Raw genomic sequence first — 17,260 nt, forward strand, 5'->3', positions numbered from 1 at the left:
CTACCTCTGAGTCAGAGGGTGCAGGTTCAAGTCCCACCTCTTGTGGAAGCGCATTACAATAGGTCCAAGCAAGTTCTTTTCAAAACCATTAAAGGCTTTTATGGTAGTGTCCCTGCCTCTGAGCCAGAAGGCCTGGTTTCAAGCCCCAACTGCTCCAGAAGTGTCTCAGGAGCACAAAAGCTGACGTTTCGGGCCTAGACCCCCATCTGATGAAGGGTCTAGGCCCGAAACGTCAGCTTTTGTGCTCCTGAGATGCTGCTTGGCCTGCTGTGTTCATCCAGCCTCACATTTTATTATCTTGGATTCTCCAGCATCTGCAGTTCCCATTATCTCTGCTCCAGAAGTGTATCATCTGAGTAGGGTTGTGAAATTTATATACCAGTACGTGGTTACGGGAATTAAGGTTGCTAATAAAATAAACTGCTTTTGGAACTGTGAATGCAGCCTGAACTGCAGCATTATGTACATCACAAAAATCGCCAACTTACAACTCAAGAAAGAGTTCTCTCTCCCCTGAGCTCCATTTATCCCAGTGAACCCTTTCTCTGTGCTGTAGGAAGTCGTGATCTCGGCTAATGATTCTCAACGACGTTGACAGCTGTTTTCACCTTACCTCCTCATAGACACCTTTTTACATATAAAAATAAATTTGTTACAGCATATCTTTTGCATCCAGCACTCCAAGAATCTCGAAATAAATTGCCTCACGCTGCGCGTTGTCGGTTTCTGAACTCTCTGGAGTGTTGCTGAAACTCTTCACGTGTTAATTGCGGTTACTTCTGACATCACTTGAGTGAACAAAAACCCCCTTCCTTGTTCTCTCTTCGTGCAGGTTGCTACCAACAAGAGTGCTCGAACTGGACGGTCAAATCCCGTTGGAGGTCGCGATTTAGTTAAAAAGCGAGAAAACAAAACCTACGCCAAAGATCCCATCCTTGAAGCAACACTGACCAGAGACGGTCATATCAACTCCACCGGGAAGTTTCATTTTGTTTTTGCTCCTGTCCGCTATGACTCGACTGCGCTTTAAGGATGCTTTCTGGGTGAGTAGCTTTCACGTTCAGTGAAGTGAAACCCTTTATACGGGTTGCACAAGTTAACAATGGACCAATTTCAGCTCAGTTATTTTGTTTTATTTTAAATTTCGTTTCAGACAACATCAAAACCTTCTAACTTGTAATGCGAGGCCATTTGGCTGCGTTAAAGTACAGGGCTTGAATTCAGTGTTCAGTGACAGCCAATATTTAATCCTGAAAATTAATTCGTCTCAAGGGTTTAGTTCATACTTGCACCGTTAAACAAAGAAGCTTCGTTTCTGTTGCACTGGGTTGACTTTTTTTATTTGCGGATCTAATTTCTGACATCACACAACTTTGCATTGCTGTTAATGTTACAAACTGCCGTTGACTCTCTCTGGGTGATCGATAGCCACGTTCAGTTGATCCGAGTGAATCTGAACCCTTAGTTTAGTGAACTGCAAATCTCACTGGGCATTTAGAAATGTCATTTGCTCTCCTGTGCATCGAATATAAACCCCTGCTTGTGTCTTATGAGCCTCTTGGGTACATCTGCAGTTGAGTCGTGCATTGTGACTCCAATTATGGAACGTGTGTTATCGGAAGGGTAGATCCTTTCTTCAGAAATGCAGCTCAGCACCACGCCCGCCCAGAACCACCACTCCCCCCCCCCCCCCCACTACTGGTACGTGGTGATTGTGAGCACTTCTGAGAGAGTGTATGCAGTTAGTGAAAACTGGTGTCGACCTATCTCATTCGCTCAAGAGTAATGTAGGCCAGGATTTACTACCCACCGCTATCTGCCCTGGAGAAGGTGGTATTAAGATGCCTTCTACAACCACTACGGTGTTTGGGATGTAGGGACTCCCACTGTGCTGTTCGAAAGGAAGTTCCAGGAATTTGACCCAAACGTCCTTTTGTCTTTTACACTTCACAGAGTCCTCCATTTATTGTCTATTTCTCCTCTACTCCTCCATGCATCACCTCACCATTGACTTTCATTTCCTCTGTCCACCTGACCCTCATCAATAATTTCTTTTGGTCTTCTCCTTTCTATTCACTATCAACCATATGCTCAATTTTTTTGTACTATCTCTAAATGTTTTAACCATGTCAGCTACAATTTAGCTGAGTTCAGGTTGATTGCCTGTAATTGCTCAGTCTGCCCCTTTTTTTTAAACATTGGTCCTCCAAGACCTTGTCTGTAGATGGAGAGGATTGGAACATGATGATCAGAGTCTCAGCTGTTTCTTCTTTTGTTTCTGTTAACAGTTGCCATCATCCTGGCCTTGGAAATGTATCTACATTCTAAAATGCAAAACCCTTTAGTGTTTTTCATCATGTTTATTCCAACCAATATATACACATACCTCCTCTTTTAAACAGAGTCTGAACTGTGCCACCACACTCCTTGCTTTATGAAGACAAAAGGATGGAATTTTGTTCTCTTCTAGATCTAGACTGGGTGGTGGGGGCTTGATTAATCAGTCAGGATATTTACAGGATGGATGTTCTATTACATCCCCAAATCATGCCTCACCCCCCCCCCCCCCCCCCACTCTGATTTAATGCAGGGTAAGTGGCATAAGGCTCACCTTCTTTCCCAGAAAACAACTGAGATCCTTAATTGACTACCTAGGACCTCATTCCACCACTTCTGGCACGCCACCAGCATTGGGCAGAGCGTCTATACCATGCAGGCAAGCCAGTGAAGATCCCCGGGCTGCCCTATCATAAACACAAACCCACCAAACACCACCCACAAACCAGGTTCTCCCTGTCTGGTGCCAGTGAGCCTACCCCTTCCTTGTGGGTTCCGTTGTTAATTCCTCTTCTGCCTGAGCATCATGCAATACCACTTCTTGGGATTCCAGAACTAGGGGACATCGTGTGAGAATTAAGGCCAGAATATTCAAGAGAGACGGTAGGTACAAAGGATGGTAGATGTTTGAAATTCTAATTGACAAAGAACAGAAAATACTGGATCGATGATCATTTTCAAATTTGAGATTTTTTTGCTGAGCAAATTTTTTAAGAGATATGGGCCAAAGGATAGGAAGCTAGGCCACAGATCTGCCATGATCTAACTGGCTGGTTGAACAGGCTTGAGGGGCTGAATGGCCTACTCCTGTTCCTAGGGGACCTGCTAGCCTCTAGTTGGCTAGAAGCTCTGGGCAGCGGGATATCCACCCATCCACTAAGGGGTGGGAAGCCTTGGTGGCAGGTTCCTGCTGCAAGTTAGGCACCCTATCCCATCCAGATTCTTGGGTGGGGTTTGCCACTGGTTTTTGTTTAGGAGGTTAGGACTCCTGCACCTTGTATTACATTCTTTCCAAAACATTTGTTAAGAACCATGTTCATGGTTTCCTCCTCTTACACAAGTTACTGTTTTTTTTTCTCCAAAAGTCACTTTTTCCTTGGTTATCTTGTTGTGATTTTACGTATTTAGTTTAGAAAAACGTCATCGAGACTTTGTTGATGTACTTGCCAATTTTTTATACCCTCTGTTTGGTTTCCTGATCTCATTTTTTGAATTCACTTCTTGACCTGTCTGCACTTCACTGCGTTTCTGCAATTTTGAGTTTTCTGAACCTGACAGAAGCTTCCCTTTTTATTGCCTTAACAACTTCAACCATATTTTAGCATCAATGAAACTTGTCACTGTCTTTCTTTGCATTTTGAACAATGTATCTCCTCCTTAAGTGCCTCCCACTACAATGACACTGCAATTACCGTCAATTTACTCTTTCCAGTCTGCTTTTGCTAAATCATGTATCTACTTAGCAAAATTGGCCTTCACACAGTTAAATTTTTTTTTACTCCTAGTCCATCCACGTCCTTATCCGTTTCAACACTGAATCTAACAGACTTATCATCACGATGACGAAAACTGCTCAACTGATACATGTGCCATCTGTTCAACTTTGCTTCCTAAAACAAGGCCAGAAACTGTTCCTTCTTTCATTGAGCTTGTAATATACTTATTGGCTTAAAAGAAAATTGCCTGAATGCATTTTAAGAATTCTGGCCACTTGTTTTTTTTATGTTACTTTTAATATTAATCAAATAGAATTAATTGAATCTCAAACTTTAAACCAATTTTTCCTTTCAAGGCTGAAAACCCAAGTTTCCTTTGTATCCCTCCATAACAATCTCTTGATCTGGGTGCAAAAGATGCATACCTTTTATCTTAACAAATGTTGGTGAGATTCTGGAATTGTTAAACTGAATATTTTAAGCATTATTTTACACAGGACGTGGGTATTGTTGGCACAGCTAAGAAATCAGCTTCCTCACAACAGAACAGATTCCTAGGGAACCTATTTCAGAGGAGATTAATCTATTACTGATAGCAGGAGAGGCCAGACCCAATTAAGAAAATGAGATTTCCTTCTGTAATGAATATTAATGAATTAAGATATGTTTTAAAGGCAGTCTGGTAATTTCATGATCATTATTACTCAATCTGTTTATTCCAAATCTATTAAATGAATTTAACATTGCAGGATTTTAAGTCCAGAGCACTGGATTGCTAGACCTATGATGAGATAAGGTTTTAAAATTGAATCATGAGACGTGGAAGAAAATGGCTAGGCCAGTATTTAATGCACGTTCCTCATTGCCGTAGAGAAGTTGTGGTGAGCTGCCTCCTTGAACTGCTGCAGTCCACATGATGTAGGGACATTCACGATACTGTTAGGCAGGAAGATCTGGGATTTTCACGCAGCAGCAGCAAAGGAGCTGCAATATCATTCCAAGCAGTGAGGGAAGTCATTGGTCAGGGACCTGCTTCTGGCTTAGACTGATGAGCTGAGCACAGTGGGCCCCTTAGAGCCCTGAGTCTTGGTTATTGAGCCTTGATGTAAGGCGTGTTGAGCCCTGGCTGCAAGGCAGCTTGATGTGTGACTTGGAGGGCAACTTCCAGGTGGTGATGCTCCCATGTATCTGCCTTGTTGGTCTCATAGTTAGAGGTTGTTAGTTTGGAAGGTGATATCTGAATAGCCTGGGTGAGTTGCTGCAGAGTACCTTTAGATAGTACATTCAGCTGCCACATTGCATCAGTGGTGGTATTCTGAATTATGAACACCAGTGCACGATAGGCTTCTCAAACCAAAAGTCCTTTATTCAACTTATCATTCGTCGGGGTCTGAGCGCTAACCTGACAAAGTCAAACACGTTTTTACTTGTGTCAAAAATAAGGTTGGGAAATATTAAATTATGTGGGGAAGATAGGCATGGAGCCTGTACATGTGAGAAAATGGGTCTGCTCTGCTAGAGAAAATCCAACAAGACATGAGAAAGCACCGCCATTGTGGGTGGAGGAGGATGTCATCAAAATCACGTTTTTGAAGTCAACGTTGAGTTGTAGAACTCATTTTTTTTAGACACATTTTCACACATATCATTTCATATCCCTATCCCTCCTTCACAGCCATTAGTATTCTTTTTTTTTCCCTCTGGGCATCCTCACCATCTGTTCTTCTTACTCTTGCCCCTCTATCAACAACATAGAACATGGCATGTTCCAGTTCTGAATAAGTCACATTGCACTTGAAACATTAACTCTGTTTCTCTGTCCATAGATGCTGTCAATCCTGCTGAGTTTCCCCAGCATTTCCGATTTTTATTTAGCATTTCACTAATGATGTAAATCAAACAATGTTAGAGAGGCAAAGAAAACCCAAGAATCTTGACTTTCAAAGCAAAATGATAGAATACACAGTAGGTCAGTCTATGTACAAAAAAAAGTTACTCTTTCTAATGTGACCTTCAAGTCTGCTGAAATTATCCATCTGATAAAGGGATCTTAGAACATAGAACAGGTCGCCAAATTAAACTAATCCTTTCTGCCTGCCTTTAGTCCATATCCCTCCATTCTTTGCATTTTTATGTGCTTATATAAAAGTCCCTTAAACACCTCTATTGTATTAGTCTCCACCACCAACTGGCAGCGCATTCCAGACTCCTTGCACTCTGTGTAAAAGAAAACTTGCCCCTCGCATCTGCTTCGAACTTGCCCCTCTCACTTTAAATGCATGCTCCTGGCATTAAACGATTCTACTCTGGGAAATAGTCTTAAGACTCATGATCATAAAATAAGTTTCTTTTCTGATGTTGAATAACATATTGTGCATTTTCAGAAGTTTCTGGTTTCGAACAGCATTAATACCTACCAAAGTGCTGCAAATATTGGAAATCATTAATGAAAATGAAACTGTTGAATGTGCTGGACAGACCTGGTAGCATCTGTGTGGGGAGAGAGAAGAGAGACCAAGTTCCTTAACTCTCATTCTCTCCCTGAAGCTAACAGATTTGCTGAGCCTTTTCATTTTTAATACATCTTAGTTCTTTTGTCGCAAGTTGAATTCCTGAATGATTTCAATATTTTGATACACTAAGGAAATTAGAATAGTGCACTTGGAGGAAAGATAATTTAAAAGAGGTTTAGGGAACACAAATGGTGAAAAAGTGTTTTGGTTGGCTGTTGACTCCCGAGGCAACTGAGAGACTTCAGTAGTGATAGGCATGATCTCAAATAGAGAAGGGAATTTGATTAATGCAAACAGTCTAAAAATAGCAAAATAATTATAGCACCATTACTTTATCGTCAGTGCTCACATTATCAAGCTCACTAATCTTCAAGCGAGCTCTCCGGTGCCTCATTTAACATTTGACTCTACAATGCCATTAATTAGTGACATCTTTAACTCTGAATTGCAACATTAATGTATATGTTCCACACTCCAGAGCTGAGCATTAATATCCAGTGTAATTTAGACTAACATTATTCGAGTTATTATTGCCTGAATTGTGTTGTTTGCAAGCTCAGTGGATGTTTATAAGTTACTGGCTATTTGTTATTCGTGGAATCTGGCTGCATGTCTGGTTGCAGAGCAACATTTCAAAAGTAAGATAGTAAAATGTGAGGCTGGATGAACACAGCAGGCCCAGCAGCATCTCAGGAGCACAAAAGCTGACGTTTTGGGCCTAGACCCTTCGTCAGAGAGGGGGACGCGGTGAGGGTTCTGGAATAAATAGGGAGAGACGGGGAGGTGGACAAAAGATGGAGAGAAAAGAAGATAGGTAGGGAGGGGATAGGGCAGTCCAGGGAAGACGGACAAGTCAAGGAGGTGGGATGAGGTTAGTAGTTAGGAAATGGAGGTGCAGCTTGGGGTGGGAGGAAGGGATGGGTGAGAGGAAGAACAGGTTAGGGAAGCAGAGACAGGTTGGACTGGTTTTGGGATGCAGTGGGTGGGGGGGATGAACTGGGCTGGTTTTGGGATGGGGTGGGGGAAGGGGAGATTTTGAAGCTGGTGAAGTCCACATTGATACCATTGGGCTGCAGGGTTCCCAAGTGGAATATGAGTTGCTGTTCCTGCAACCTTCGGGTGGCATCATTGTGGCACTGCAGGAGGCCCATGATGGACATGTCATCCAAAGAATGGGAGGGGGAGTGGAAATGGTTCGCGGCTGGGAGGTGCAGTTGTTTATTGTGAACTGAGCGGAGGTGTTCTGCAAAGCGGTCCCCAAGCCTCCGCTTGGTTTCCCCAATGTAGAGTAAGCCACACTGGGTACAGTGGATGCAGTATACCACATTGGCAGATGTGCAGGTGAACCCCTGCTTAATATAGAAAGTCATCTTGGGGCCTGGGATAGAGGTGAGGGAGGAGGTGTGGGGACAAGTGTAGCATTTCCTGCGGTTGCAGGGGAAGGTGCCGGGTGTGGTGGGGTTGGAGGGCAGTGTGGAGCGAACAAGGGAGTCATGGAGAGAGTGGTCTCTCCAGAAAGCAGACAAGGGTGGGGATGGAAAAATGTCTTGGGTGGTGGGGTCGGATTGTAGATGGCGGAAGTGTCGAAGGATGATGCGTTGTATCCGGAGGTTGGTGGGGTGGTGTGTGAGAACGAGAGGGATCCTCTTTTTGGGCGGTTGTGGCGGGGGCGGGCTGTGAGGGATGTGTTGCGGGAAATGTGGGAGACGCAGTCAAGGGCGTTCTCGACCACTGTGGGGGGGAAAGTTGTGGTCCTTGAAGAACTTGGACATCTGGGATGTGCGGGAGTGGAATGCCTCATCGTGGGAGCAGATGTGGCGGAGGCAGAGGATTTGGGAATAGGGGATGGAATTTTTGCAGGAGGGTGGGTGGGAGGAGGTGTATTCTAGGTGGCTGTGGGAGTTGGTGGGCTTGAAATGGACATCAGTTACAAGCTGGTTGCCTGAGATGGAGACTGAGAGGTCCAGGAAGGTGAGGGATGTGCTGGAGATGGCCCAGGTGAACTGAAAGTTGGGGTGGAAGGTGTTGGTGAAGTGGATGAACTGTTCAAGCTCCTCTGGGGAGTAAGAGGCGGCGCCGATAGAGTCATCAATGTAACGGAGGAAGAGGTGGGGTTTGGGGCCTGTGTAGGTGCGGAAGAGGGACTGTTCCACGTAACCTACAAAGAGGCAGGCATAGCTGGGGCCCATGCGGGTTCCCATGGCCACCCCCATTGTCTGTAGGAAGTGGGAGGAATCAAAAGAGAAGTTGTTGAGGGTGAGGATGAGTTCGGCTAGGCAGATGAGGGTGTCGGTGGAGGGGGACTGGTCGGGCCTGCGGGACAGGAAGAAGCGGAGGGCCTTCAGGCCATCTGCATGCGGAATACAGGTGTATAGGACTGGACGTCCATGGTGAAAATGAGGTGTTGGGGGCCAGGGAATTGGAAGTCCTGGAGGAGGTGGAGGGCGTGGGTGGTGTCACGGACGTAGGTAGGGAGTTCCTGGCCCAAAGGGGAGAAAATGGAGTCCAGATAGGTGGAGATGAGTTCGGTGGGGCAGGAACAGGCTGAGACAATGGGTTGACCAGGGCAGGCAGGTTTATGGATTTTGGGAAGGAGATAGAAACGGGCCGTGCGGGGTTGGGGAACAATGAGGTTGGAGGCTGTGGGTGGGACATCTCCTGAGGTGATGAGGTAATTTCAAAAGTAATTGTCTGTCAGTAAGGCACTTTGAAATGTTCCTGAGATGTGATGAGTAAGGTGTAATCTTAACACGTGGTGACGTGAGCTTTCTTTCCTCATTTGAAATCTTGAGACTAGAGGATGCAGAAATAAAATAACCAAAGGTCATTTATGGCAAATGTATATATTTTCATAGACACAGTTGTTCCACTGAAGGTAAATTAAACTTATGTTAAAGGAATTTACTGCTAAACTAATAGAAACTTCGAGGTCACTATCTGGACATAAGTGAGAAAAAAGCTCTGGTGAAGAGTCATTTAAGCTTGAAATGTTAGCTTGCCTTTTTCTCCACGGATGCTGCCTGACCTGCGATAGAGTTAGGGTGAGGGTTATCTTCAGCACTTTCTGTTTTCAGAAAGAAGCATGTTGGACCACGTCTGGATATTAACTAATATGGAGGGCTAACAAGCATCCTCTACTAGATAGAGGAATAATGCCTGGAGGAAATTTTATAGTTTTTTGCTTCCTAAATGTTGAAACTGGGTCTCATCACCCATCCAACTATGTAAACTCAGGTGTGGGCTGTGCATGTTTCATTTAAAGAAGCAGATTTGATGAGCCAAATGACCTAACCCTTTTCAAAAGATGCTTTTAATGTATGAGTTCAAGGATAAACTGACAATTAGATGTTCAAATTATGAATTTGGATTGTCTCTGATTTTAGAAAGAGACGCTGCAGGTTTTTTTATTAACACTACCCTAGTAGGCAAAATGTGCTACTCACTGTCAGCATTGTCAAGTTGGACCGATGGTCTGTTTCTGTGCTGTATATCTCTATGACTCTAACTCCATATGCCTGACACCCAAAGCAACTGCTGGGTACTCTGAACTCTGTCATATCAGGAGATTCCTTGAACCACAGAAAAACTTCATTGATGTCCTTAAAGATTACTGAAGAGATCAAACATTCTGGTTTGATTAATGGGAGTCCTTGCCTTGTGACTGATCGAAATAGATAAGGCACCAAGCACATCGAGAGATTTCTTTGAGAACACGTAGAGGAGATGTAGTTCATGCATTGCCGGATTGTAAACAAACCTCCAAATCACACATCTACCTGGCTTTTCAAGGACCATCTACCCTGTATGTGTCAGAGTCTTCACATCACACATTGGATATATTTGCTATTGGTCTGAGTCTACATTGGTTTCACCGCCAATTGAAGAATACCCATACTTTGAGAACCATTGATGAAACAGCCCATTAAAACCAATAGAGGAATAAAGAGGTGGGAAAATAAAGGATATTTCCTCCTGTGCAGCCAAGCTGAGTCCAAGAACTATTTTGTAGGCAAAGGCTTAGAAATACAAGACAGAATAAAACATTAATAAAAAATAAAAATAAAAAATAAAACACTCGTGAAAGGAAAGCTCTTATCCAGTATCCTCTTCAGGGATTTTAACGTCTTTCCAGGATGTGTGAACTGCAGAGCCAACCTCATTTTGCATGTCACATAAAGTTGTTTGTGAAGTTCACATATGTTTACATTGCTGTGCACTGCATTTGCAGGGGTGCTTTCTCCAAATGGAATGTGTAGGAGCTTTGAACTATTGTTCTAATAAATCTATGACAGTAATTTGACTCCAAAACATCCTGATTATTGTGAAAATTTAAAATGGTAATTTTACTGATGTCATAATTTCCAATCATTAAAGAACGTGATTCAGTAGGGCCTGACACATAACAAAAGTAGCACTTTGGAAAGATAACAGTTTTCATAAATATTTCCTTATTAACGACTGACGTGTTTTCTGGCTCAAAGAGACATAAATAGTTAATCATTACCAGATATAATTCCCTTTACAGGAATTTATTCATTTTTAAAAAATTTCTTAGAATCATTAGAGTCATACAGCATGGAAACAGACCCTTTGGTCCGACTCATCCATGCTGACCAGATATCCTAAACTGATCGAGTCCAATTTGCCAGTATTTGGTCCATATCCCTCTTAAACCCTTCCTATTCATGTACCCATTCAGATGCCTCTTAAATGTTGTAATTGTACCAGCCTCCACCCCTTCCTCTGTCAGCTCATTCCATGCACTCTCTTGTTTATCTTTAATCTCAGTTTTGTTTTATTCTGTCTTGTATTTCTTAGCCTTTGCTCACAAAACTAGATACTCAGAAATTTGATTTTAGGTTGCATCTCAGTCTACTTTCCATTCACTTAACTAGATGACAGTGGGGCAGTTTTAGATGATGGTGGAATTTTCACACAGACAATTGCACACACCTCACTGCATTTTCTATCTAAAAGTAGGACAGCCTGTCGTGCTGTGATTTCCACCCTGGGTAGGGCAAGGAGGCAAGTTCCGAATCCACACCAGCCAGAATGCAGCCAATTTGACTCTCACTGCTGTCCAAACAACTGAGCTAACTAGTCCCCAAATGAAACAGCGTGGAAACAGACTGTTTGGTTGAAGCAGTCCATGCTGACCATTACGGTTGTTGCATATTGTAGCTTGGAGTTATGGATAGTGATGGCTGAGGTTTGTACACACTTACATTCACATGGCTAACCAGGAATCTTTCCAACTTAGCTCCTACCATTGTCTTGTGTTGGAAGGGTTTACAAATTGATGCTCAACCTGTTTGGTTGCACCTTCCATGACAACAAAGCCCTGGAGTGGGACTCGAACCTGGAGTTTCTGGCTCAGAGGCAAAGACACTACCCCCTTGCCCCACAAGAGTTCTGTCACTTCCCAAATTGCATGATGGTTATAGCAATCCAGCTGCATGTATTATGGGAAGGAAAACAGCCCTCTGTGAAAATAGCAACCATCAGCAATGACATTGTGTGAATTTTGTGTGCTGTGTAAATGCACTCTCAAAGGAAGGCTTGCTGAGGATATAGTGAAGATTGTGCACTTTTGCTAATAGATTAAAGAGTTATTGAGCAGAAGACTTTATAATTGAATGGATGGCATAGAGTCCCTCACTAATTCTAGTGCTTGAAGGGATTAGATGCAAGGTTACTTGTAAGAAAGTGAGGGTAGACAGCTGGAGAATTGTATATAAAGTGTGTCATGAGACATAGGGTCAGAGTTGTGCAAAGAGCTGGCCAATGTTTTTGAACACGGTAGGATGGTGCTTGCATAGAAACTGAGTGGGAACACAGGATTAGGACGGTGCTTGCATGGAGCTTAAAGCACCAATATGGGCTGTCAGCAAGGAGCGTGGACGTTGAGGATAATCAGTGTAATCAAAGGTGAGGCATGATATGGTATAAACCTTTGCAAGGGGCAAGATTCTTTCAGTGGACTTGGGTGAGACTGGTTTAGTTTGGGACTAATTCAGCATGGACTGATTGGACCGTGATGTGTAACTCTGGGAGTAGATTTTCTTTTTGAGCCAGATTTTTAAAAAAAATTTATTCATGAGATGTGGATATTGCTGGCTGGTTATGGCCTCAACTTCCTGTCTGCTCCCGATATCCCTCAACTCCCTCGTCAATCAATATCTATCCAACTCAGCCGTGAATGAATCTGCTGATGTTGTCTCTACTGCTTTCTGGGAAGAGAATTCCACATACTAATGAACCAAGGAGAGACGAACAATATTCCTTGTCTCCATCTTATAAGGGAGGCCTCTTATTCTTAATGTCTCGTTCCAGTCGACCCCTACAGAGGAAACTTGCTCCCTGTATCCACTCCTCTGTTAAATCCTTTCAGAATCTTGTATGTTTCAACTCAAACTTCTGTTATTCTTCTTGGGTAAAGGCCCAATCTGTTTAACCCTTCATAAGATAAGCCCTTCACCCTAGGAAGAATGGAATTAAACTTCTCTGAATTGCTTTTCACACAGTATATTATTTTTCAACTAAATAGACTAAGACTCTCCACAGTATTCCAGATTTGGTCTCATTAAAACCATGTATGGATGCAGTAACACTTCATTGCTTTTATATTTCTTTCTGTGGCTGAAGTATTGTGTAGATTTCTGGGTCCTATATGATGGGAAGGATGAGAACACATTGGAGAGAGTGCAGAAGCAATTTACAAGAATGGTGAGAAGCTTCAGTTCTGAGGATAGATTGAAGATGTTGAGAGTGTTCTCCTTGGATATAATAAGGTTAAGACGAGGTCTGATAGAAGTTCTCAAAATATTGAGCAAACTAGAAAGAGTAGATAGGGAGAAACTGTTCTTGCTTATAAAAGAACAAGACCAAGAGGACATAGATTTAAAATGATTTACGAAAGAAGCAAGAATAATATGAGAAAAATATTTTTAATGCAGTGAGTAAGAGTCTGGAATGCTCTGCCTGGAAGTGAGTTGGAGGCAGATTCAATTGAGATATTCAGGAAGGTATTAGACAATTATTTGGATAAAAATAAGATGCAAGGGTTTGGGGCAAAAGTAGGAGGTTTGCACAAGGTAACAAGGTGATTTGAAGAACCATTTCAGGCATGTTGGGAATGGCCTCCTCCTATACTGTAAAACATGTGATTCTGTGACTGCCCTCACAATGAACAGCAACATTCCACTTGCCTTCCTAACCATTTGCTGTATGGGAAAAATAACTTTATTGTGATTCATGCATCAGGACACCCAAATCCGTCTGCACTACTAAGTCCTGCAATGTGTCTTCATTTAAATAATATATTGTCTTTCAATTCTTCCTGGGGAAGTTCACATGGTTTCATATTCTACTGCATCTGCCAGTTTTCACCCACTCACCTAAACTATCTTTATCTATTTTCAGCCTCTTTATATAATTTGACAGCTTGCTCTTCTACCTAGCTTGGCGTCATCTGTAAATTTAGCTGTCATCCAATTGATTGATACAGAATTATAGAATCCTTACAGGTGTGGAAACAGGTCATTCAGCCCAACAAATCCACACCATCTCTCCAAACAACATTCCACCCAGACCCATTCTCCTATCTCACCCACCTAATCTAAACATCCGTGGGCAATTTAGCATGGCCAATCCACCTACCCTGCACTTTTTTGGACTATGGGAGGAACCCTGAGCACCTGCAGAAAACCCATGCAGACACAGGGAGAACGGGCAGACATCACACAGAAAGCCCAAAGCTGGAATCGAACCTGGGGCCTGGCGTTGTGAGGCGGCAATGCCAGCCACTGAGCCACCGTGCCGCGTTGTGGTTCCAGCACTGATCCCTATGGCACTCCACTAGTTGCAACTGCATCATGAGATCTTACTTTGTGTAATACCCCTATGATATAGCACCTTATCAAACACTTTTTGGAAATCCAAGTTCATCACATCTTCAGGTTCCCTTTATCCACGTTACTTGCTACTTCCACAAAACACTCTAAGTTATTTAAAGACTATTTCCCTGTCACAAAATCCATCCCTTTCTAAGTACCCTACCATAACCTTGTTTAATAATATTCTACCAATTTCCCAATGACAGATCATAAGCTAATTAGCCTATATTTCCTTCTTGTTCCTTCCTCTTTATTTTTGTTGGAGAGATAATACATTAATGTTTCATAATATGCTGGCACCTTTTCAGAATCTAAACAATTTTGGAAAATTGTAACCAATTTACCTACTATCTCTGCAAGCACTTTTTTTAAAAGACCATAGGATGCAGGCCACCAGGTCTTGGGACTTGTCAGCCTTTGGGTCTAATAGTTTACCCAGAACATTTTTTTTCATTGGTGATAGTAACTCTTTTAAGTTACTTCCTCCCATTCACCTCTTGATTTTCAAGTATCCTTGGGGAGTTCCCCCAGAATTGGTGCTAGTGCCAGTTAGTAATCATTCTGATCTCATTCATCCTGCACCAATTATTTAGAAAGCCATTAATTTGTGGGATGCAGGCATCACTGGCAAAATCAGCAGTTATTGCCCATCCCTAACTGCCCTTTATAAGATGATGGCTCAGGCAATCAGAAGTTATTACCTCTGAGGCTCTGCTTTGTAATTTAGCTCCTAGCTGCTTGTACACCTCAAGCTGAACCTTTTTTTAGTTTGTTTTATGTCAGTGATGCTTACGTGCACCATGATGACTGGATCCTCTTCAGTTTCAGTCCCTGCACCAGGTTAGGCTACATCACCTTCTGGCCTCTTAGTTGGGCACAGCTGCATGTATCCCCAGGAGCATATTACTGACTTGGCTTCCAGATCAGCCTATGATGCAGCTACTGCACCATCTTTTACAGAAGTTAATGCTGGTGCATGGAGTGTTTTCAAAAGTTAGCATTCGAGGTCACATATAGCAAGGACATGCCGTAGATGACAAAGCTTTCTTCTATTTGCTCAACTTCAACAATGTGGTTAATCTAAAACAATGCATTTCTCCACAGCTTCAATTTTTTTTGTTTCAATACTAATCATCCACACACTCACCGAGTGAAATTCTCAATTTTGATCAAAGGTTATAAAACGTATAACATGTGCTTCACAGCCAAAGAAGTACAATTAAAATGTTTTAAACCTGAGGTTAGAAACAGGAAAGGAGAGGTCACCCTGTTGGGAGTTTTCTATAGGCCTCCGAATAGCTCCAGAGATGTAGAGGAAAGGATAGCAAAGATGATTCTCAATAGGAGTGAGAGACAGGGTAGTTGTCATGGGGGACTTCAACTTTCCAAATATTGACTGGGAACACTATAGTTTGAGTACTATAGATGGGTCAGTTTTTGTCCAGTGTGTGCAGGAGGGCCTCCTGACACAGTATGTAGATAGGCCAACAAGGGGCGAAGCCACATGAGATTTGGTACTGGGTAATGAGCCTGGCCAGGCGTTAGATTTGGAAGTAGGTGAGCACTTTGTTGATAGCGATCACAATTCTGTTATGTTTACTTCAGTGATGGAAAAGGATAGGTGTATACCACTGGGCAAGAGTTATAGCTGGGGGAAAGGCAATTACGATGAGATTAGGCAAGATTTAGGGAGCACAGACTGGGGAAGGAAACTGCAGGCGATGGGCACATTAGAAATGTGGAGCGTATTCAAGGAAAAGCTCCTGTGTGTCCGCGATAAGTATGTACCTGTCAGGCAGGAAGGAAGCTGTAGACTGTGGGAGCTGTGGTTTACGAAGGAGGTGGAATCTCTGGCCAAGAGGAAGAAGAAGGCTTATGTTAGGATGAGATGTGAAGGCTCAGCTAGGGCGCTTGAGGGCTATGAGGTAGCCAGGAAAGACCGAAAGAGAGAGCTCAGAAGAGCCAGGAGGAGACATGAGAAGTTGTTGGCGGATAGGATCAGGGTAAACCCTAAGGCTTTCTATAGGTCTTTAAGGAATAAAAGAATGACGAAAGTAAGATTAGGCTCAATCAAGGATAGTAGTGGTAAGTTGTGTGTGGAGTCAGATGAGATAGGGGAAGTGCTAAATGAATATATTTCAACAGTATTCACTCTAGAAAACGACAATGTTATCGAGGAGAATACTGAGATACAGGTTACCAGACTAGGTGGGATTGAGGTTCACAAGGAAGAGGTATTAGAAATCCTTCAGAAGGTGAAGATAGATAAGTCCCCTGGGCCGGATGGGATTTATCCTCGGATCCTCTGGGAAGCCAGGGAGGAGATTGCCGAGCCTTTGGCATTGATCTTTAACTCGTCATTGTCTACAGGAATAGTGCCAGATGACTGGAGGATAGCAAATGTGGTTCCCCTGTTCAAGAAGGGGAGTAGAGACAACCCTGGTAATTATAGACCAGTGAGCCTTACCTCAGTTGTTGGTAAAGTGTTGGAAAAGGTTATAAGGGATAGGATTTATAATCATCTAGAAAAGAATAATTTGATTAGGGATAGTAAGCACGGTTTTGTGAAGGGAAGGTCGTGCCTCACAAACCTTATTGAGTTCTTTGAGAAGGTGACCAAACAGGTAGATGAGAGTAAACCGTTTGATGTGGTGTATATGGATTTCAGCAAGGCATTCGATAAGGTTCCCCACAATAGGCTATTGTACAAAATGCGGAGGAATGGAATTGTGGGAGGTATAGCAGTTTGGGTCGGAAATTGGTTTGCTGAAAGAAGACAGAGGGTGGTGGTTGATGGGAAATGTTCATCCTGGAGACCAGTTACTAGTGGTGTATCGCAAGGGTCGGTGTTGGGTCCACTGTTGTTTGTCATTTTTATAAATGACCTGGGTGAGGGAGTAGAAGGATGGATTAGTAAATTTGCAGACGACACTAAGGTCGGTGGAGTTGTGGATGGTGACGAAGGATGCTGTAGGTTGCAGAGAGACATAGATAAGCTGCAGAGCTGGGCTGAGAGGTGGCAAATAGAGTTTAATGCAGACAAGTGTGAGGTGATGCACTTTGGTGGGAGTAACCAGAA

The 17,260-nt window shown here is 42.9% G+C and overlaps 1 protein-coding gene across 5 annotated transcripts in view; it reads left to right on the forward strand.

Moving 5' to 3' along the window:
* The first annotated feature begins 794 nt into the window (after positions 1–794).
* Positions 795–17,260, forward strand: part of pstpip1a (proline-serine-threonine phosphatase interacting protein 1a) — a 113,380-nt gene continuing 96,914 nt past the window's right edge. For 4 of the 5 annotated variants that reach the window (XM_048520456.2, XM_048520457.2, XM_048520458.2 and 1 more), the window contains exon 1: positions 795–1,043. In XM_048520456.2, the coding sequence (XP_048376413.1) occupies positions 1,011–1,043 (33 nt within the window). In that variant the 5' untranslated portion in view covers positions 795–1,010. Of the gene's footprint in view, positions 1,044–2,842; positions 2,941–17,260 lie in introns of those variants that run through there. The other variant, XM_048520460.2, reaches the window with a different exon arrangement.

The sequence above is a fragment of the Stegostoma tigrinum genome, chromosome 36, assembly GCF_030684315.1.
Source record: "Stegostoma tigrinum isolate sSteTig4 chromosome 36, sSteTig4.hap1, whole genome shotgun sequence".
In the NCBI taxonomy this organism is placed as follows: domain Eukaryota; kingdom Metazoa; phylum Chordata; class Chondrichthyes; order Orectolobiformes; family Stegostomatidae; genus Stegostoma; species Stegostoma tigrinum.